Genomic DNA, 23,830 nt, shown 5'->3' with positions numbered 1-23,830 from the left:
TGAGCTGGAGCTGCTTCGGCACGTTCAACTCGATCTTCAGCAACTGGAGTTCCCCCTTGACTAATGCCATCTGCATTGGCTCCAGTCTGAACTTCAGACCTTTGGCTGATCTTTTGATACTGAAGCTTCTCAGTATCTTCATCTTTTCCTGGTCCCCACACCAAGACAGTAGAGGGCTCGGTGTTGTGGATTTCAGCTTTGGAACCTTCAGTGTTCTGGACACACCTTTCAGTTTTCTGTTCCCTGAAATCATCTGTAGACTCATCAAAGATCACATGAGGTGTTTCTTCAACACAAAGAGTTTGAGAATTAAACACTCAATAGGCTTTGCTCGAACGTTCTGTTCCAGAGTATCCAAGAAAGACTCCTGGATCAGCCTTACTATCAAATGTGTTTAACCTCTTCTTTTCATTTTTGTGGATGAAACACCTAGAACCGAAAGCATGAAAATAGGCAATTGAAGGCTTCCTGTTCTTCCATAACTCGTATGGATTTTTTCCATGTCTTTGAGTGAGGAAGGAACGATTCTGCTTGTAGCATGCGTTGTTGACTGCTTCGGCCCAAAACATCAAGGAGAGTTTTGATTCGGCTAGCATCGTCCTTGCTGCTTCCTTCAAAGACCTGTTTCTTCTTTCTGCAACTCCATTCTGTTGAGGAGTTCTTGCTGCAGAAGTTTGATGACTGATTCCTTGTTCATCACAATACTCACGAATGACAGTATTGAGGAACTCAGTCCCACGATCTGATCTGATGCTGATGATGTTGACTTCCTTTTCCACGCTCAGTCTTCTCAGCAGCTTTGGCAGTTCCTCCAGTGTCTCTTTCTTCTTGAAGAGAAAGATAACCCAAGTGTATCGTGAATAATCATCCACAACAACTAAGGTGTACTTCCTACCGTTGTAGCTTCTTGGAGAGATTGGGCCAAACAGATCCATGTGAAGTAGTTGAAGAATTCTTCCAGAGGAGTGTCCTGACTTAGACTTGAATGACATTCACGTCTGCTTTCCTCTTTGACATGCTTCACATTCTTGCTTCTTCTAGAACACAATAGAAGGCAGACCTTCTACCAGTTGATGTTTAGCAAGCTTGTTGATCGTTTTGAAGTTGAGATGGTTGAGTCTCCTGTGCCACAGCCAGTTGAGCTCCAAGCTGCTTTTGCTGATGAGGCATGTTTCTGGTGGGCTGTCTTCCCATGAAGCGACGTAGAGACTCCCTTGTCTGAAACCTTTCAGAACCACCTTCTTTTGATTGTTTCTAACAGTGAATTCATCATTTTTGATCTTCACTGTGAAACCGCTGTCACAAAATTGACTCACAGACAACAGATTATGTTTAAGACTATAAACAAAGCTAACATTACTGATACTGGTGTTACCCATATTGAGCACACCATAGCCTTTTGTTTCTCCGATTGAGTTATCTCCGAATGCAACTTTGGATCCAGCTTTCTCAACATACTGAGATAGATATTCTTTGTAGCCCGTCATGTGCTTCGAGCAGCCGCTATCCAGATACCATGTTCTGATTGAAGCTTTAACTTCTTCCTTCTTTTTGTGTTTCCTGATTTTGACCTGCAAGGAAGAGTTACTTCAGGTACCCAATCAAGATTTGGGTCCTTCGATGTTAGCTCGAGTTCCATTTGGAACCCATATCTGCTTCAGAATTGGTCTGGCTGATCTCTTGCGCTTTGCTGATCGTCTGACTGAAGTTGTTGGCGCTTCAGTTGGCACACGATCATTCTTCTGTTGAGATTTTCTTTTGAAGGCCTCACTCTTGTAGGAGTTCTGTCTGATGAGTGGTTGAGGTCTTCTTTGCTCGGTGAAGTATCTTCCTTGAGATACTCGAGTCTTTCCAGACTGATGGAGACTTGACTAATGTCGTGGAACATGAGTCGATTGATGTCCAGTTGCTTATCGTCGTGGATGTCGCTTAGCTCGTCTGGACTCATCATTGTTTTGTCTCCATGGATGTTGTTCTTTCTGAAACTGAACTGATTTCAGTTTCTGACTGATGTGGCCGTTCTTCCCCCTGGGCTGATGAGGAAGATTCTTCTTGATTCCTAATGTTCCTTCCCCGATCTTTGACTGAAATCTGCTTTCCAGTCTTCTTAGTAGGGTGATCTGGTTGGGGGCCTCCTTTGCTCGTCTGTAGCTCCATGGAGGTGGAACATTTGATCTAGCCATCAATTTGCGTTTGCGAACTTCATCCATATCATGATCTCTTGGTTCTTCTGATGTTGTGACTTCAGAAGTATCGTCCTTTGAAACGATCATGATATTCTTTCCTTTGTCAGCTGCAACCTTTCCTCCAATGTTTTCAACAAGACCTTTTGATGGAAAGTTGCTCATCATGGGTGACTTCATCATGCAGTCCTTGACTGTTTCTTCCAGCTTGTGATTGAGCCTCTTGATCTCATGAGATGCTCTATCACATTCCGAGTTGGAGATTCTGAGCTTTTCTTCCAGTCGACCGTTCTCCATGATTAGCTGATCAAGACAAGTTTCATCCGGAAAGTAGATGATTGTCTGATTCCTAGCTCGTTCATCATTGATCTCCTTTTCCATTTTCTGATTCTGCTTGAGGAGATCTTCGAACATTTTTCTCAACTGACAGTGATCAGTCATGAGCTAATTAAACTCGTCAGTTTCATCGGATGAGCTTTCTCCATTGGCCGTCAAGGCTTGACTCTCATCGTCTGAGCTGGTGCTGTCGAAGTCGGATGATTCTGAAGTGTCTTTGGAAGAATCAACATCGTCAGCAACCATCGCTTTCTTCTTTGAGAAGCTGCGATCTTTCTTGGCTTTTAGCTCTTTGCGCTCAGATTGAGTCAGTTCAGGGCATTCATTTCGAAAGTACCCTTTCTTTCTGCATCCAAAACATTCCATGTCTTTGATGTCGTAAGCGGCTGACTTCCTTTCTCCGCTTCGATCAGTGGAATGTCTGGAGTTGCTTTCTCTTTCCTTTCATTTGTAGTGCTGCTTGTGGAACCATCTGTACTTCCGAAACTTGGACTCCATTTTGTTGAATCTTTCAGTCAACAAAGCATATTGACTGAAGAAGTCCTCAGGGTTGAGTTCCGCTGGTTCCTTGATTTGCTTCTTGCCTTCTCTTGCTGAAGCTTTCAGTACTGCTCCTCTTGAGGTTGATGGACCATTTTCGTCTGATCCTCCAGCCTTCTTGATTCCAAGATTTCTCTGAAGGTCGAACTCATTTGCCATGAGATCAGAGAAAAGCTTGTTTGTCGGGAGCTGACTGAAACCGGGCTTATGCTGATGAGCGACTGAGTATATCTGCCATTCTCCTCGTGGCAGTGCTCGAAGAATCTTCAGGTTGATTTCTCATTGAGTGTATTTGTCTTTAGAAATGGATTGAACTTCATTCAGGATTTGATTGAATCTGAGTTCCATTTCTTCGACAGATTCATTCTTGAACATGAGGAAAGAATCGAACTTCTGGCAAGCTATGGATAGCTTATTCTCCTTGATTTCCTCGGAACCTACACACATTCTTTCAAGAATGTCCCACATCTCCTTTGCGGTTCCGCACTTGATGATCTTCATGACATGCTTGTCGGGAACGGTGCCGAAGATGATGCTTTTGGCGAGGTTGTCAAGCTCATCTTGCTTCCTTTCTTCGGTGGTGAAGTCTGCCTTTTGCTTGGGTTGGACCTCATCGTAATGATCCTGATGTGGATCAACAGGAACCCATTTGACGGTTTCGGTGATGGTGATTGGTCCTTTGGTGATGACTTCCCACATTCGGCAATGTTGGGCGGTGAGGAAGCTTTCAAGCCGAAACTTCCATATGTCGTATTTTTCAATACTAAACATAGGTAGAGAAGATAAACTGCTGTGGTTAGTCTCCATCAAAAAAGAGAGAACAGATAACAACAGATAGAACAAACAGCAAGCACAAAAAGAAAGAGAAAACTTTTTCTAGACCTTTGAGAAAAAAGAATCTAGTTCAATTAGAACCTAATCAGATACAGAGTGTTCTTGCGAACAACCTGCTCTGATACCAATTGTTAAGTCCTGAGGGTCTCGAATAGGTGTATGGGGGGGGGAATACACCTATGGGCTATTTTTCTTTTTCCTCAAACATAGGGATCTCAAATAGAGATCAAAACGAAACTTTACACGTAAATAGTGACGCCTGTTAACTGAAAATAGTTTTGACCAAATAGGGTTGACGACTGATACTGAAAACTCTTCAGTAAGGAGTTATCAGTTAAGTTACTGGAACTTAACTGATGCACTTATGGGCTTCAGTCGAGTTTGCTAAAACAGAGATGATAACACTCTTCCTGACTATCAAAAGATAGATCAGTCAGACTGATATCATACGCAGCGAAAATTAAACTTTGTTTCGCAATAGCCTCGGTTGAGCACGTTGTTGGTCTTAGGTTTCTCTTTGCAGTTAATCAGTATTCAGTTTATCAATGAAACAACACAAATAGGAAAGTAAAACTGAAAGCTGTAAACAACACAGAGACTTTTACGTGGTTCGGAAAAACCCTTTCCTACATCCACGGTCGGTTGATCAGACCAACAATCCACTCCGCAAGTACTTAACAGGTGCACTGCAAACCAAACCGTGTGCTTGCCGGGTGCACACAACTGTACCACTGAAGAAAACCCTTCTTCAGTACCCACACTTCACTCGTGTCGGATTTCTCTTGCTTAGCACAACCCGCGCTAAGACTCTCAGAGTCAGAGTACCTTCCTGAACTCCGAATCACTCAAACACTCAAATCTTTCTGTCTGAAGGAGGTTTGAACGGGTGCCAACTATACTGCAAAGAACAAGTTCTTTAGAGCAAGTTTGACCTTGGCTTCTAGGTAAACAGAGGTTTGCCTAAGGTCTAAGAGAATGTGTGTAATCAGCAGTGACTGATTTTGGCTTTGGAATTCTCTTCTTCGATTCAAGCTTTGGGGAGGTTAAGCTTTAGGCTGAGTAGCGATTTTGGCAGAGCTTCAGCTTATGTCGTTGACTCGGTGAAGATTGAAGTGATCCTCGAGCGCTATTTGTAGGAGAACTCTTGAATAGATCCGTTAGCGTAGAACATCCTCAAGATTTCTTCCGTTGGAGAGCAATTCGAATTTGGGCTGAGGCTTCAATCTTCGAGGTTCCTTGTCTGGTGGAAACGGCTCTCTTGGGGGACATGAGATGTGACGTCTCTGATAAAGTAGTCACCAAATAGGAATGACCTCTGCAGAGATAAGATCCTGAGATCTCTGCATTTAATGCGGCTGTACTTTTGTGAGTACATGGCTTCCTTTGAACGTTGGAAGATCAGTCCGAAGAAGAATGTTTAACTGATACTTGACTTTAGTATCAGTCCGCTGAGTCCACGTGGCACGCATTAAGTAATCAATTCCAAACTGATTCTTCAACTGATACTTCAGTTGGTATCTTCAGTCTTCAGTCCTTCGTTTTTCAGTCTTCAATCTTCAGAACGGCAAGCTAAACTAGAAACGAACTCTAACACTTGAGTTCAAAACTGTTCTAGTCTATTACAATTACGACCTATGAATTTTGGTATCATCAAAACAAGGATTAGGATATTCCACAAGGTTCCCAACACGAATAAAGCTTCCTAACAGGTTCGAGCCGAACATGTTAATGAGCTTACGAGCCGAACATATGTAGGTTTGAGTTCGACTCATTTAGATGATGAAAGAATTTTGAACTAGTTTATTCTTAGTTGAGCTCCGAATAATTCACAAGCGACTTGGTTCTTCTACAACCCTAAGTACATAGATAAGGTTAATAGTTTTTATATCCCGAACTTTCAGTATTTTTATAAAATGTTTCGAATTTTCATATTTTCCTAAAAAAATTGAACTTTTAATATTTTCTATAAAATGTCCCGTTATACAAAATTTGGTGACCAAAAGATGACTCATCTCACCGGCGAAATTTTGAATTATCAACTTGGTGGTGTAAGATTCATAACTTGACTGCAATTAATTTATGAAGAGTTATTTTATGTCATCAAATTTTGTATAGTGGGACATTTTATAAATATTGTTATAAATTTGATATTTTTAAGAGAAAACAAAAATTCAGAATGATTTATGGAAAACCCTTAAAGTTCTAGCCAAATATTGTTAACCCTAGATAATACAAGAAGCCAATGGAAAGTGGGAATGCCAACAACTTCATACAAGTGGCAAGTGTAACAACCCAGCTCTATGTTTGACGGTTGTCTTCACAGACTAATACAAGTTTTTTCTAGCGTGTTTTGAGTCTTTTCTAGCGTGTTTTGTCCTCACTCGCACGCTCCCCGAGAAACTTCTTGGGAGGCCACCCATCCTGAAATTGCTCCAAGCCAAGTACGCTTAACCTTTGTTAGGTCCGGAGGGTCTCGAATAGGTGTATGGGGGGGAATACACCTATGGGCTATTTTTCTCAGTTAAAATGAAACTTTAAATACAAACTGACTCAACCTGTTTAATGAAAATAGTTTTAACAAAACAGGGTTGACGACTGATACTGAATACTCTTCAGTAAGGAGTTATCAGTTAAGTCAAAGACTTTAACTGATACACGTAAGGTTTCAGTCGAGTTTGATAAACAGAGAGATGTTACGAATCTTACTGACTATCAGAAGATAGATCAGTTAGACTGATAACACACGCAGCGGAAAACTTTAGTTTCAAAATTGCCTGTGATGTTAATCACGTTGCCAGCAGTTAAGTTTCTCTTTACAATTAATCAGTTTTCAATTTAGGAAGGTAAGAGCACAAGTAAGAAGGTAAGTACTGAAAGTTGTAAATAACACAGAAATTTTTACGTGGTTTGGAAAACACTTCCTACATCCACGGTCGGTTGATCAGACTAACAACTTCACTGGGCAAGTGCTTACGGGTGCACTGCAAACCGATGCGTGTGCTTATGGGTGCACAACAAACCTGAACGTGTGCTTGCCAGTGCACAACAAACCGAGACGACTGAAGATCCTATCTTCAGTACCAACACACAGGGTTGGATTTCTCACACCTAGCGCGCACTGGGCACTAAGATCTCACGAAGACAGAACACTGGTCTGAACTCCTTTTCGACACAAACATTCAATTCGGTTCGTTGAAGAGATGTTTGAAAACTTGTCAACTAAACCACAAAGAACAAGTTCTTTGCAGTCAGTTTCACCTAGGCTTTGGATATACAATATTCGCCTAAGTTCTAAGAGAATGTATGTAATCAGCAGTGACTGATTTTTGACTTTGTGATTCTCTTCTTCGATTCAAACTTTGGAGAGGCTTGATTTTGCTGAGTAACAAATTCGGCAGCGTTTCAGCTTATGTTGTTGAATCGGTGAAGATTGAAGTGATCCTCGAGTGCAATTTATAGGAGACATCTTGAATAGATCCGTTGGTGGAGATGGTCTTCAAGATTTCTTCTGTTAGAGAGTAATTTGAACTTGGGCTTAGGCTTCAATATTCGAAGTTCCTTGTTTGGTGAGAATGGCTACTTTGGAGAGCAGGAGATGTGACATCTCTGAAAAGGTAATCACCAAAAAGGAATGGCCTCTACAGAGAAAGGACGATCCTAAGATCTCTGCATTTAATACGGCTGTACTTCTGGAGTGTGTGGCTTCCTTTGAACGTTGGAGGTTCAGTCCGAGGAAGAATGTTTAACTGATACTTGACTTTAGTATCAGTTCGCTGAATCCACGTGGCGCGCATTAAGTAATCAGTCGAAACTGATCCTTCGACTGATAAGTCAAAAATCAGTATTTGACTTCGCCTTAATCGTTACATCAGTCGACATCTTCAGTCTTCAGTCTTCAGAACAACAACTAAACTAGAAAAAGAACTCTAACACTTGAGTTCGAACAGTTCTAGTCTATTACAAGTGAAACCTATTGATTTTGGTATCATCAAAACTAGGATTAGGATATTTCATAAAGTTCCCAACAACCTTGGAGTTCTTCCATGTAGTCACCAGAAAAGAAGATGCATCTTGTTAGTATCAGTAGCATCAATCAAATTATTTAAGCTATCATCGAATATGCAGTTTCATACCTGCATATTCTCAGAATCCCTCTCTTTCTAGTGTGTTTCGGTTCGTTAACGTACCCCTCCGCTTCAAAGCACTTATAGGAGCCGCTCTTTGTCCGTGCCTTGTGCATCGGTGATCACTCCTTACTTCTGCCCCAGGCGTCACATGCCCACTAGCTTCCGCTTGGTTCGTCCCCGAACCACACCGTACTGCGAGATGTTCGATTCTGATACCATTCAGTCACACCTCAATTATATTTATTCCTTCAAGGGGTGTGACAACAAGTACTATCAATTTCGATCCTCCAAAAGAAAAAAAGAAGCAGAGAAACATTCTCCGTGAGCGTGAAAGTGGTAGAGAACGACTTCATCTGGATTACATTGTCGTCGAGCCTGTTTACGGCGATTCATTTTTTCACTGGTGTTTTTGTATGAGGCAGGCTTTATTTTTGCACATTGTGAGTACGGTGAAGGTCGATCCATACTTCCAACAACACGACGATGCTTGTGGGCGTTCAGGCTTCTCACCGATCTAGAAATTCACCGCAACTATTAGGCAACTGGCATATGGCAATGTCGCAAATCATTGCGATGAATACCTTCGTATAGCATAATGCACGACGTTGAAGTGCTTGAAGCATTTTTGTGCAGCTGTAGTCCACATTTTTGGCGCACAATATTTGAGAAGGCCAACCACAGCCGACTGTCAAAGGCTACTTGCAATGCACGACGAGAAGCATGGGCTCCCGAGAATATTGGGGAGCCTAGACTGCATGCATTGGACTTGGAAGAATTGTCCAATGGCGTGGCATGGAGCTTACACTCGAGAGAATCACGACGAGCCCACTATTATACTTGAGGTCGTGGCACCCAAGATCTTTCCATCATGCATGCCTTCTTCGGGATCTAATGAGCAAATGAGCAACATCATGTTTGTGTGCATCATATTGCACAACATGATAATCAAGGATGAATGAAAGCGTGTCACAGTTGGGAGACTGACACCAGTGGTGAGGGATCAAGCAACAGTCCTCAAACGAAGTTCAATACCGGAGCTCCGCCATAATTCGCCGTCTATATGACCTGAAACCTAACCCTTCGTGATAGTCGTTTGCACGCCTGCCTCCGAGATGATTTGATCGAGCATACATGGGCACGATTTAGTCTTATCGAACCGTAGTTATGTTTTTTAATTATTGTCTTCTTAAAAAAATTGATGTAATGTTTGATTTTAATTTTAATGAAATTTTTATTAGTAAATTCAATGTTAAAATTAATTGAAAGTAATATTTTTAAATGATAAAATGAAAATTAAAATTTAAGAGCTCGATGGAGGTTTTCTCACTACGGAGTGTGGACTCTTAAATGGTGGAGACCACTTTTAGGAGCGCATATGGACTCTTCACTACCGAAATACTTAGAATCCTTGAATTATAGAGTGAAGATTTTAAGGTGAGAATCACCTCGTCATAGCTATTGACGGGAGATGCTAACACTTGAATTAATGGAACAATCAAAAAAAAAAAAAGACAATATCAATGAGACCAAGGGAGTATAATATTTAGGGAAAATGTGCAGATTGGCCCTTCAAGTAGTAGCCCCTATAGCGTATAACCCCTCTTACTCACTGTGTGTGCAACTAAACCCTCGAACTCAAAAAATCCGTGCAATTAGGCCCCTCTGATTTAACGACGTTTAACTCCCGTTAGTCAACTCTCATCTTGCTCGCTCAGCTCTCTCTCCTTCTCGGCCATTCCACCGCCGCCGCCACCTTTCACCACCATCATCACCAGCCGCTCCTCCACGACGCAACCGCAGTAGCTGAACGGCAGCAACAACAACAGCTGAACAGAAGCAGCAGTAGCCGTCGAGCGCAGCAACAGTGCGCGAGCTCGGCCGCGCCGCCGCCTCGCTCTGCCACCGCCACGACCCTCCTACGCCGCCACCCTCGCAAAACCAGCCAAGGAGGTCGTGGAATCGCAAGGGAGATGCTAGAAAACCCCTCTGCCCTCTCGCCTGAAACTTGAACAAGAGCTCAAGTGGGCTCTCTTCACAGGTTTATTTCGTTGCCGGTCGGCCACTAGGCCACGAACCGGCAACGCGTAGCCGTTCACCCATCTTCAGGCTACCACCGACAAGAATCGAAAAGCTCAAAAACTCTCTACATCTCCCGAACCAACAGCCGCAATACCCTCCGGCGAAGCGACGTCGGTGAACAATCTCTTGTTTGCAGTTCCCGAAGTTCGAATTCTATGATCCAAAGACTCCTTTCTACATGTTGCCCCGGTTCCTGCCACCAACCAAAATCGACAATTGCAAGGTAACTATGATGGTCTTCAGAAAAGCACGAAGGTGAAAGTGGTGATGGTGGATTGCGGTGGTGGCAAGCGGCGGCTCGAGGGCGGCGGCGGACAGAGGTCGCGAGAGAGAGAAAGATAAGCGAGAGGTGATGGTGGTTTCGGAGCTAAGGCGTGGCTATGGCTAGGAGCTACTGCAACTGCGGTGGCTGCCAACGAAAGGCGACGATGTTGTTGAAAGGAGAGAGGCCGAGCGAGTTTTTTTTTTTTGAGAGAGAGAGGGCGTTTGGATGATTGAAGTGAGGGCCCCACACAGTTGAATTTAAAAAAAATAAAAAAAAAAATCTGACTAACGGGAGTTAAAGGGCGTTAAGTCAGAGGGGCCTGATTGCACGGTTTTTTTGAGTTCGGGGGTTTAGTTACACACAGTGACTAAGAGGGGTTATACGCTATAAGAGCTACTACTTCAAGGGCCAATATGCACCTTTTCCCTAATTTTTAATTTGAACAATTTTTATTTGAAGGGTTGATTCGATAATTTTCATGTAAATCACATCGAGTGAACCGATTTCTTCGGAGTACTGTGATCGGCCACATTATGAATCTTTAATTTTATTCTTTTCATTATAGTACCCAAAGTTGTACTTGTGCTGTGATTAAATAAAAGTACTTTGTGCTATGCCATCAATTATCAAAGACTATATAGTCAAGAATACTAATTAGATTCCCATTTGATTTATCTTCAAAACCCCAAAAAGACAAAACAAGGATACACGTAAAAGCCGAATATTTTTGAATTTGAATTTCTAAAAGATTAGATTTGCATAGTAATTCTAAATTATGTCATAAATAAATATCATCGAAATCGTGGAACTGCCAGTGAGGATTAGCAACCAAGGTCCAGCTGTCCGCCATCATAGCAATTAGCAAGTTTAATCCTTACTAAATTCTCATTTTTAAATGTATTAATCCCAAAAATAAAATAAAATATTACTCCTTCGTTCTTCATTCTGCAATTCAAGTACTAAATCTAGAAAATTTGCAGAGAATTCAACAGAGAAATGCCGAAGCAGCGGTGGCGCAAGTCGTTTAAATCCTTTATAGATCCTAGTAAAGACGAGCAGCTCAGAGGAATCAAAACAGGTGCAGAAAATCTACTATTTACTTCTTTTTACCTTCTTTTAGACCTTCCATGGCTATAATTTTTCTAATTATCGTTCTGTTAAACTGCAGAAATTGATGGAAATGTGCAGAAAATCTTCAGTTTTCTGAAAGAAAAAGACGGAGATGATAGGAAAGAGGAGCTGGCAGATTTAGTTCACGATTTCCACAAACAGTTCGAGTCGCTTTACGCTCGTCATGATCATCTAACTGGAGAATTGAGGAATAAGTTTCGCGGCAAGAGCGGGAGAGACAGTGCCTCGTCGAGCTCGGATTCGTCGGATTCCGATGATTCTCCGGCGAAATCGGGAAAAAGAAACGGCGAAGTTGAAATCAATATCGAGGAGAAGTCGTCCGTCTCCGAGCGGGAAGAATTGGAGAGGAAATTGGCGGCCGCCGTAGATGAGAAGGAAGCATTGCATCAGGAATATCAGAGTTCTGTGAAGAGTAAAAGCGCCGAAGTCTCCTTGTTGCGAGAAGAAAATGCGCAGCTGCAATTTAGGAATTCTGAGATGGAGAAAGTGTTGACGGAGAAAGAGAGTGAAATATCCGATTTGCAGAAGAAATTTGGGGAAAGAGAGAGTGAATCATCTGGGAGGATTTTGACATTGACTGCAGATGTGAACAATCTCCGAGAGCAATTAGGGTTTATGAGTGATCAGAAAAGTGAGGCAGATAGGATTATTGAGAAACAGCGTGGAGAGATATCGGAGATCTTGGTTCAGATTGAGAATTTGAAAGAGGAACTATCGCTGGCTGAGACTCGGAACTCTGAATTAGGGCACAAGATAGTAGAACAGGAGAGAGAAATGAGAGAACAGAGAGATGAACTCTTGAGATTGAGTGAAGAGCACAAGCAACTGGAAGTCCGGTTTAGGGACTGCCATGAGAGTCTCATGATATCAGAGAAGAAGACAGAGGAGATCTCCGATCAGTTCCGGGAAAGCATGGCTGCGAAAAATCAGGACATCGATCAGCTTGAAGAAACCATAGAAGACCTAAAGTCGGAGTTGGAGATCAAAGAGGATGAAATCAGTTCATTGGTGGAGAACATGAGAGCTACTGAGGTTAAGCAACGGCTGTCAGGTCAGAAGCTCCGGATCACAGAGCAGGTATTGAGTGAGAAGGAAGAGATCCACCAGAAGAGAGTTGAGAAGTTGCAGGAAGAGCACAAGTTGCTCGAAGAGAGGATTGCTTCGTTGGCTGGGATAGTTTCGATCTACAAGGAAGCTCAACTGAATTTGGTTGCAGAAATCTCTGAGAAGATGAATCAGACCTTGAATGTGATTGACACATTTAGTGTGAAGTTTGAGGAGGACTACGGCCACTTGGAGTCGCGGGTTTATGAAATCGGGAATGAGCTCAAGGTTGTGGTGAACTGGGTCAGTGGGAACAATGCTGAGAAGGATGAGATGAAGAAGGAGATTATGAGCTTAGTTCAGCAAGTGCTGGTGTTGACAGAGAAGGTTGAGGAGGTGGAGATGACACTGCAGAAGAACGAGGAGGAGAGGAAAAGCCTAACTGAGATGGTGAGGCAGCACGAGGAGAAGGCGAAAGAGTTGAAGATGATGATAGAAGAGAGGGATGAGAAGGTGGGGGAATTGGAGAGGAAGATGAATGAGAAAGATAGTGGTATGTTGAGTCTGAGTGAGGAGAAGAGAGAGGCAATAAGGCAGTTGTGCATTTGGATCGATTTTCACCATGATCGATACGTAGATCTCAAAGAGATGATGTTGAAGAGGAGGGGTGGAACAAGGCAGATTGCTGCTTGATGTTCCAAAGGTAGATATTGAATATTGCTATGATGTGATTGTTTTTTTGCATCTGTTTCTGGGTTTGGAGTTTTGGTGGATGGTAAAATTGCTTGTTTTGTGTCAACATTTGATTGTTTGTGTTATGAGCTGTGTTCTTTATTACAAGTATATGGTGTATAGGAAAACATTCTGGTACTATTAGTTAGTTGGAATTTTTTGTGTAGCAATTTTTATTTTTCTTGGTCTTGGATTGAATTTATTGAGGGATCTTTTCTTTTTCAGCATCCCATCTTTATATGTTGAAATCTCAGAAGCATGGAAAATTTGGCAAAAAAATTGCAAATTTATAATAAGCTAGTTTGGAAACTATATACTCATTTTCAGGTGTAATAATATTTGCCTCTAACTTATGATATGAGGTGAATATGATTATTTATTTCATGGGTGGGAAGGGGAGGTGGCTTAATTGATCAAATCCATCAAGACTTGTATATTTATTCGAGTTTATTGAGTCAATACGAATTTTATAAATATATATTAAAACTAGTAGTATGTTTTATTTCTTTAATAAAGTACCATCACCGAAATTGTTCTGCTCTGATTTATCTGTGATGTCCGCGGCCGCCTCACGAGATCTTGCCCAGAAACGAACAATTAGGTGAGTTTGATTTCATGACTGCAGTTCAACAAAAACAAAATAAACATATTAAACGGATTTATGTGCCCTTTTTGTGCTTTTATTCTCTTTCATGAAAAGATTGTGCCGTACGACTGTAAACAAACCAAGTCAAGCCGCTCGTGAACTATTCGGTGCTCGGGTTCAAGTTCATTTAGAGAAGTTCAATAAATAAACGAACCGAATTTGAGCTTCGCAATATTCGGTTCATTAGCTCGTAAATAAATTCGTTAAGTGATTTAGCTTGAAATATAAATTATTAGTAGATACAATTTATATTTATTCATTAAAATTAATAATAATTGTATTAAATATTTAATTATCTGTTTGTTATATAAAAATAATTAATATATTTATTATTTTGAATAAAATAAATTTTTTTCAAAAGAAAATAATCAATATTTTGAATATAAATATAAATTTAGAAAGTTTGTATAGACTCGATTAAGATCGTGAATCTTAAAGCATTCGATAAGCAAAGTTCGAATTCGATTCGATACTGAACAAATTAAACTTGAGCACACCACTATTCGGTTATTCGATTATACCCTAGCCACGTGCGTCGTGAGAGAGAATTAATACAATTAAGAGCTCTCTTAGTTATTCCACTCCAATTTTTCTTTACTTTCTCTAGACAGCAGAGAGAAGCTGCAAAATTATAATTTACTAGTATTTTTACCCGTGCATACGCACGGGTACGAAATTCACAAATATATGAAATATAATTATAAATATAAAAAAAAATATAATATTAAATAAAGCAAAATATATATAATAAATAACAAAATATTTTCTATAAATCAATTTCATAGAGTTTCATATAAACAATATTATCGAGAATAAAAATTTTCAAGTTTCAAATATCAATAATTAGTAACCATTGATATACGAACATAAAATGAATCCAACCTATGAAAATAGGGGTGGCTAAACGGGGCGGGTCGGGTACCCTGTCTGATTTTTGCGGGTACCCAACCCCAAAAATTTCCAAATTACCCTACCTGATCCCGACCCCGACGCTACTGTCGGGTACCCTAATACCCGATGTGAGTATTAGGCCGGTACCCGCATATCCGTATTTTAGTGAATTTTTCTCTTTTTCTCTCTCTCTGAACTTACATATTTGTTTATAATGGATTTTTTTGTTTGATGTTCAAGCAAGTTCATTTTGTCTAATAATTAGTTATCATTATCAACGATGAGTAATTATAAAACAATTAATTAAGCATGTTGCATGCTTATTATTGCTTAGAGCAATGGTATTACAGTGGGTTGTTCATTTCCTAACTTTCTATTACACTCTAATGACTCTATATTAGACAGACTACGGAGGCATTAACAATAAGGATTTATCAGTATTTGTGTTTTATTAGTTAGTAGTACTATTTCAAAAGGTAGGTAAATTACAAAAATAAAAAGTTTTGTAAATTAATAATTAGTATCAATTTTTTAAAGCGAATAATATCATTAGAATAATGTTTTCAATATAACAATATACACTGATTTAACTATATAAATAAATATGATAACAATTTAATCATATAACTAAATATGGTTACCATCTAAAATGTAAATTTTAAATATAAAATATATTTTATTATTAATTTTATATTTTTCATTTAGTATTTTACATAAATAGTGAAGATATTATTTCACAATTTGATACATTAAATGATTGTGAATACTCCTGAATTCAAATAAATAAGTTATATACAAATATTTATTTTACAATTGTAATTAACATTAACGAATATTTATTTGTAAATATTATATTTAAGTTTATATAAAAAGGTATATAACTCATATATATATATATATATATATATATATATATCAACCATCCGTCTATAATATGATAATTTTGGAATCTTAATTGAATTAAAATATTTGAAATATAAAAATCCAAGTAATTTTGGAATCTTAATTGAATTAAAATATTTGAAATATAAAGCCCAAGTTATTACGTTAAAGAAATAAAAAGCTCAAACTAAATTTAATTAAATCAATCTCTCATGTTTTAAAAAATCAATTAGTTTCAACAATCTAGGCAAACAAAACTAATTAAAAAAATATAAAATGATGATAAAAAGAATACAAATTGCAGTACAATTTTTCTTTTTTGGAGCTAATGCAGTACAACTTTTTTGAAAGGCAAATGGAGTACAATTTAAACAACCCTAATTTTAATTGTAAAGCCAAGCAGCGCCGCATCATCTCATCTTCTCTCTATTTTTTTTTTCAATTTCTTCATTCTCTCTCTTGTAAAGTAGAGTGAGCTTCTTCATTTTCTCTCTACTTTTCAAAGCACAAAACACACAGCACACTCGCACTCACATATACTCTCACCCACTCGGCTCCTCTTGTGCCGCGTCGCGCCGGCGCCATTGCCGGAATCGGCGCCTCTCTCTCTCTGCCTCCGACATCTCTCCCCCTCTGACCATCTCTCTCTCGTCACCTCGCCGGAATCCATCCTTCCTCGCCGTCTGCCTTTGTTCTCCAGATCCGGTGCCGCCTTCCATCCATCTCCCTCGCTCTCTTATCAGAATGGGCAGCAGCCACCCCTGCCGCCGCCGCCACTTTGCTCTCTCATCGTCGGCCGCCGTGGCGCAGGCGGTGCCCGGCAGCACTGTCCAGCCACAATCCCTTTACAGTAACTTCTTTTTCATTGTTTATTTCTCTTCACCTCTTCATAATACCGATCCACTGCCGTCACCGTCGAACTGATCGGCCATAACCACTAACCATCTTGCTCCCTCTTATCTCCTCTTCTCTCCCCTGGTTTATGGTAATGACAGAATGCATGAGAACTTGTGAGGCTGAACTGATATTTATATTAGATCATTTCTTGGAGCCAAAGCATCCTTTGATTTGTGGGAATTATAACAATTAAATTGATATTTATATTGATTAATTTCTTGGAGCCAAAGTATTTTCTTGGACCCAAAGTATTGGAGGTGTGGATCCTCTGAATATTTGTAAATTTACACAGCAGATAAATAAAAAATGAATACATGTTGGTTAAAAGGATGATACAATTTCCCGCCAAAATGGCTCCAATTGGCTCAGGTTGAGCTTTTATATATATATAGATTATTTCTCTTTTGCAATCTTTTGTGGGGTAGTTTTTTTTCTTTTTTATTAAAAATTAATTAATAATTCGCTGCCTTTGACCAGAAAGAATTTGGATGTTCATCTCTTGTTTTTTACATGCAAAATCTATAACATAGTAAAAAAAATAATTTTTAATATGAAATCAATTTTATAATTGAATGGCAATTTTGTGACTATAACAAAATTAAAAATTTATTTGTAGAATATATAGTACTCCCTCCGTCCACGAAAAAGAGTCATGTTTCCCCTCTTTTTTTTGTCCACAAAAAAGAGTCATGTTTCACTTTTTTGACAAAATTACCCTTATTTTACTTCACTATTTACTTTAGTTGCCATAGATGGCCCCACCATTAATATTTTTAAACACCTCAATTATGGAGACAATTATTCCTTAATTAAACCATTTTTCAGATTAATTAATCCTCCCACCTACCTAATTATATTTGCTGAACTTTATCTTCCATTTCATTAAAACTCTAGAAATTTCCTAAGGTTGCGCCGCTCTTTGCGTCTCCTATCTTGGCCCACTTTTCTCCGGCGATTCTGCTGCGACCGTCGCGGTTCCCTCTCCGGCGCGCCTGAGCGCCGCTCTCCTAGCTTCATCTCTCTCTCTCACCACTCAGCCCTAAATCCTCAAAATCCAGAATCTACCCTAAATCCCCTAGCTTCGTCTCTATCTCTCTCTCTCTCTCACCGCTCCCCCGAGCGCCACGACCGGAAGGCCACCGCCGCAGAGCCCAGTCACTTCTCCGTTCACAGCCGGACAGCCGCCGCTGACCGCCTCTCTCTGCGTCGCCCTTCATCCCTCGCTCTCTCTATTTCTCAGGTAACAACGACAATCCCTCGTTGTACCCTCAAATCGCCGCCTCTCAGAGCTCGAAACCCTGATTTCACCGCCTCGCTCCACCTGAGCTTGAATTTGTTTTGGTGGAATTTGTTGTCCAATTTGTTGTTGAATTCGTTCGAATTTATTTTGAATATCCAAAAAGTTGTTGAATTTGCTGGAATCGAATTTGTTGTATAGAGTTTGAATTTGTTGCTGTAATTTCCTAAATTTGTAGGTGAAATTGATTTGTTGAATTTGTTGTTGGGATTTTGATTTGGATTCAGGGGATTTTAAATTTGTAGGTGGATTGCACTTGATTAGCTTTTTTTTCTTCTTAAATTTGAATTCGGTGCATTGTTTTACAGTGCATGATTGAATTTTCATTTTAAATGTATTCAAGTTTGTTTCTTAAATTTGAGTTTGTTTGAATCTGAAATTTTAGTGCACCTTAATTAAATCTTCACTTTCAGGAACATAAAGCAATTAATTAAGTTTAGAAGTTAAAAGGATTAAGCATTTAAAATTGTTATTAACACTACCCCTATAAATTTACTTCTCTCTCCACTTACACCTATTTTAACAACTTTCTTAAAACCCGTGCCGAGTCCCAAATGAGACTCTTTTTCATGGACGGAGGGAGTATTAGTTTTCTTTCTCTTTTTCTTTATCTTTATCTTCTTATTTTTATATTTTATTTATTTTCTAATATTGTGACAAGACTTTTAATTAATTTGATACTATATTTTATATAAATATTGAATTTAAATGTAAGAGTTATATTTGTTTAAAGATTAATAATAATAATAATAATAAAAAGTGTCTCTTTTTCTCTCCTCCTTTATCTAACAAGTCCATTTTTAATTCTGTTTTTTTTTCATTTTTTTTCTTGTAACTTATTTTTTTTTCTTTTTTTTTTCCTTTTTTCGCTTTCCATAGTATCAGTTTTTATTACTATGAAGTCCTTTTTTTTTTACTTTTTTTTAATGTTGAACTAAATTTATATAATTTTAATATATTTATAATTTTTTATATGATAATTGAATTATTATCTATTATATATATAAAATATATAAAAATATTTCCCATGCATTGCACGTCTGCAAGTGCTAGTTATTTATTTAAATAATATTGTAAAAATAGAGAATTTTCAACCCTAAAAATATTGTTTTTGATAAAACAAAATTATATCATAATTCGAAGAATGTTTTACATAAAAATATTCGTACCTTATCAAAATAAATAAAGGTTAATTGTTGGATTTAACACCTCGTTTCACTAAATTCACAATTACTAACATAACTTTTAAAACATTACAATTACACCACAATCTTTTGGTTTTTTGTGATTATTATACCAACACAGTCAAATCGCACATACACAACTTGAGCACAAACTCAAACACTCTTATACCTCTATTTTTTTTTTAAAATTAGTGTGTAACCCGTAAAAATTTGACTGAAATTATTTAATGTTATAATTTAAATACTCTTATACCTTTATTTTTTTTAAAATTATAATTCACATGCACAGACACTCATGTTTATTAAATGATTCGAACACCGATCTATCCATTAAAGGAGAAATATTTTACAAATTGAGTAGCATTTTGTGGTTTGATTTTATTTATTTATTCATTCTAAAAAAAATTAAAATCTCATACTCCCTCCGTCCATGAAAGAACTTCCTAGGAGGGAGTGGCACGAGTTTTAAGAAAAAATATTGTTGAGTGTATTGAGAGTGGATAAAAGGTAGTTGAGTGTATTGGAAGTGGTGAAAAGGTGTTATAATTAATATTGGGAGTTGTGAAAAGTAAAAAGTAAGAGGATTATAAGTGGTGGGGTATAGTCCAAAAATAGATAGGAAGTTCTTTTGAGGACGTCCCAAAAAGGAAAGATAGGAAGTTCTTTCGTGGACGGAGGGAGTATAATATACTTCATTCATTCACGAAATATTGTCCTAATTTGTCATTCAGGTGGTCTCCTGTGAAACTGGTTTCACGTGAGTTTTTGTGTTTGTCATTTTGATCAGTCTACAAAAAATTGTCCTAATATATTATTAATAATAATTTGTGGGTCCCTTTCTCCACTCACTAAATTAATTAACTTTTCCCATTTTTCTTCATTTGTTGACCTCTTTCTCCACTCAATAACTAAAAAATATATTTTTTTTTACTGTGAATAGGGGAATCTACCCACTTTTATAACATGTCTTACAAAACTACCCACTCAAACCCAAAGTCAAAAAGTCAAAGCCTAACATGCTTGATTTTTTGTAATGCGTCCAACTCACGTCAATTTCAAATGGATTTGGTTCAAAATCTGATGAAGATACAATAAATGCCCAACTCACGTCACTTTCACAATTAATGTATACTTTATGTTTGAAAAGTTATAAAAAAATTAGGTTACGTTAGTGTTATAAAAACATTAGTAATGGGACTAAAAATTTCACTATTATGTATATTATGCAACAAAAAAAATATGTTGAAACAAATGGCGTAATTAGCCGCCGGAAATTCATAACCGTGAACCGTAGCCGCCGGTACAAAATATATGCGGCTACTGAGTAGTGGCTATGAAATTCCGGCGGCTAATTACGCTATTTGTTTCATAATATTTTTTTGTTGCATAATATACATAATAGTGAATTTTTTAGCCCTCTTAGTAATGTTATATTATAACACGAATACCTTAATTTAGAGTTTTTATTTAAATTTTTACTTTTATTTTTTTTATAGTACAAGAAGTATACATTGATGTGAAATATGAGAGATACTGAATCTGCAAAAAATTAGATTATAGTGGGGGTAATAATACTCACTTTATGCATGATTTGATTGAACACAAAATAATACAGTAAACACATAAAATAATAGGCTATTTTTGAAGAAAACACTTGAAACTCCTGGACTTTGAACAAAAAAATATTTGAGCTCTAAAAAAAGATTAGCCTCCAGAACTTCATAGCCGATCGTACTAGCCGTGTGAAAATTTTCACCCACAGCCAGTGACGCTGGCTACGATTTCGTGGCGGCTAAAATTTTTTTTGGGAAAAAAATATCATTTTGAAGTAATAAATATGGTTGTAAAATATTTTACCTTGTTATGAATATTTGAAAGTAACATATGTATCCTTTTTTGTGTATTTCTATTTTTTTGTTAATTTTTTAGTCAAAAAAAGTACATGTCGACATGAAATAAGAGATAAGGTGACTGCACAAATTTGGATTGTAATGAGGCTTTAATGCTCACTATCTGCATGCATTTCATTGCACATTGAATAATAGATTGAAGTGTACTGAATGAGTGAACAATACATTTCACGTGAATTTGTACAAAGGAATCTAATATTAGTCTATAATAGGGCTGCATTTGTGAATGAGAAAACATAAATCCAAATACTCGTAGATTCGTGAGTTGAGTTAAAAAATTGAGAAATTGAAACCCTCAAGATTTGAGAAGTGGTTTGTGCGATATGTGGTGCAATTGGTGTTCAAATTCTACTTGAAGAGGTGATTTTCTCATATATTGTTTGTGTAACTAATAGTTTGAATGTTTTATGTTATATTTATGAGAATAAATTATTAATTTACAAATACAAGATGTTATTTTATGAGATAACACTAAGTGATTGCTTGTTATGGTTCATTATGAATTTTTAAAGCGTTTATGCATATTTTAATACTACATTTTATGTGTTTTTATAGATGAAATTTGTTAGATACATATATGTGAGATACAACGGAGTCGTCGATGGTATATACTATGTTGGTGGGGCTACAGAGGTCCTTCCCCTCTTCAACGAAACTATTGAGAACCTGATGTGCAGCATCAACAATATTATGAGGACGCATTCGTTGAGCTCGAGCTACCAATTGTATTATTTGGCGACCAATCTATTTGGTAGGGAGACGAAATGTGGCTTGACCACGGACGATGACGTGTAAGCCTTGTTGGCAACTGCCGACTATCCCATGGTGTACGTTGAGCACTACAACGGTCCGATTGAAGAAGCATGCATCCCTACTTTTGATTTTGCTCAGCCTTCAGGACACGTAGATGAAGCACAATGCAGTCAGTATGAGACGCCGTATCATCATACGTCGTTTCATGGTGTCCAGAGCTCGCATCCACGATAATATTTTACATGGGATGGACAACCGCTAGACGAATCTGCATGGAATCAAACCGAAAGGCTTAATGAAGTATGTGGGAGATTGAACAAGGTGCGGACAAATGATGAACCTGAGCACGAAGCTGAAGCCTCGGTTGCATCAGGAGACAATGATGATTCTGAGAAAGATGACGAAGAATTTGACCCTGCGCTCGAGGTGGGCACTGCTTCTGATGCCTCTGAGGATTTATTAGACGACGATTTAATCGATTTTACGGAGACCGAGCGAGCAGGTTGGATCCGACAAAGTACAACACGTAACGGAGATCTAACTAACTGGTTAGTTCCCTTGATTCCAGTGGACGCCTCGGCTTCGCTGGTTGCTCGCGAGAGTGACCCTTCTAGAGTTGATGATCTGCAGAAGAATTCTTTTTACAACAACAAAGACGACCTGATCATTGCTGTTGGTTTGTGGAACATGAAGCGAGGCACTGAGACAAAAGTTGTCTGCTCAGATCCGAGACGGGTCTATTTCTCGTGCAAGCACTCTGACAAGTGCAATTTTGATCTTCGTGCGTCTAGTCACGGCCGAGGGATGTGAAGAGTGCATAAGTTGAAAGAGCATTCATGCTAAGGGGACTTGCGCACAGCTAAAAAAATCAAGGCGCACTCGAAGGTGGTTACAACGTATGGGGCAAACAGAATACGCGATGATGGAGAGGTCATTAAGTCGAAATCCATCATGGCGGAGTTAGTACGCGATTTCGGCATCAAAATCAAATATGATGTCGCGCTGCGTGCAAGAAATCTCGGGATGAAGATGATATACGGTCAAGTTGATGATTCATTCCTCCTGCTCCCAAGATATCTATATGCCCTGAGGGAAGCGAATCCTGGCACCTTGATTGGTTTGGAAGTAGACATAGACTGCCGGTTCAAACATTTGTTTGTTGCTCTTGCGGCTTCCATCTCACCTTTCTACTTTCACCTTCGACCAGTGATTGTGGTTGACGGCACACACCTGAAGGGAAAAAATAGTGGCATTTTGTTTGTCGCTGTGGCAAAAGACGGAAATGAGGCAGTTTTTCCCTTGGCGATCGGTGTCGGTCCGATCGAGAATGATGAGTCGTCGTGGAAGTGGTTTATGTCACATCTGAGACAAGCTTGCGGCGAGCCCGAGAACTTACTTATTGTATCTGATGCGCATGTCTCCATCGCTAATGCTGTGAAGAGCGAGTTTCCAAATGCTACTCACGGTATTTGCTACTACCACTTGTTGAACAAGATCAAGGGTTACGGGCCCAGTGTTGCTGAGCTTTTCCGCCAAGCTGCATACGCCTACGAGCAATCAGATTACACGCCTGCAATTTCAGCCATGGCTGCTCTGAAGCCAAAGGCGTACAAGAAGTTGTTGCGCGTAGGACCGGAGAAGTGGGCACGATCACAATGTCCTGTGTCCCGTTACAGTTTCCTTACATCCAATGCCGGCGAGAGTTTTAATGCACGTTTGTTGTGGGCCAGGCGTCTTCCCATCTGCTCGATGTTGGAGGCAATCAGATTAGTTATCGAGCAGTGGTTCAACGACAGGCTTGCGGCCGTACAAGAGAGCGATGAAAATCTGACTCCGGAGGCAAAACAGAAGCTCAGTGCAGAACTTGTAAAAAGTCGTCGTTACACAGCCAAGAGGACCACCGAGAGAAAATACATGATTCGTGCTATTAGTCGCCATTATATGGTTGACCTTCAAGAGCAGAGCTGTGAATGCAACGAATTCGACTTGGACCAGATGCCGTGTTCTCATGCGATTGCAGCCGTTACGTGTGTCATTTCTATTTATGAACACAATTACCATTATTATGATCAATAAATATAATCGTTTGTTTTGCAGTG

General features: G+C 38.9%; 1 protein-coding gene across 3 annotated transcripts; it reads left to right on the top strand.

The window, feature by feature from the left end:
* Positions 1–11,032: 11,032 nt before the first annotated feature.
* Positions 11,033–13,495, top strand: LOC131017833 (COP1-interactive protein 1-like). Of its 3 annotated transcripts, none has more exons than XM_057946573.1 (3): positions 11,033–11,197; positions 11,345–11,442; positions 11,533–13,495. In XM_057946573.1, the coding sequence occupies exons 2-3, from the start codon at positions 11,361–11,363 to the stop codon at positions 13,230–13,232; spliced, it is 1,782 nt and encodes a 593-aa protein (XP_057802556.1). In that variant the 5' UTR covers positions 11,033–11,197; positions 11,345–11,360; the 3' UTR covers positions 13,233–13,495. The 3 variants fall into 3 exon arrangements, with proteins under 3 accessions (XP_057802556.1, XP_057802554.1, XP_057802555.1); XM_057946571.1 differs by having other exon boundaries at positions 11,156–11,261; XM_057946572.1 differs by having other exon boundaries at positions 11,179–11,229.
* Positions 13,496–23,830: the final 10,335 nt, after the last annotated feature.

Source organism: Salvia miltiorrhiza, chromosome 3, assembly GCF_028751815.1.
Source record: "Salvia miltiorrhiza cultivar Shanhuang (shh) chromosome 3, IMPLAD_Smil_shh, whole genome shotgun sequence".
NCBI lineage: Eukaryota > Viridiplantae > Streptophyta > Magnoliopsida > Lamiales > Lamiaceae > Salvia > Salvia miltiorrhiza.
This window is presented reverse-complemented; position numbering and strand designations above follow the sequence as displayed.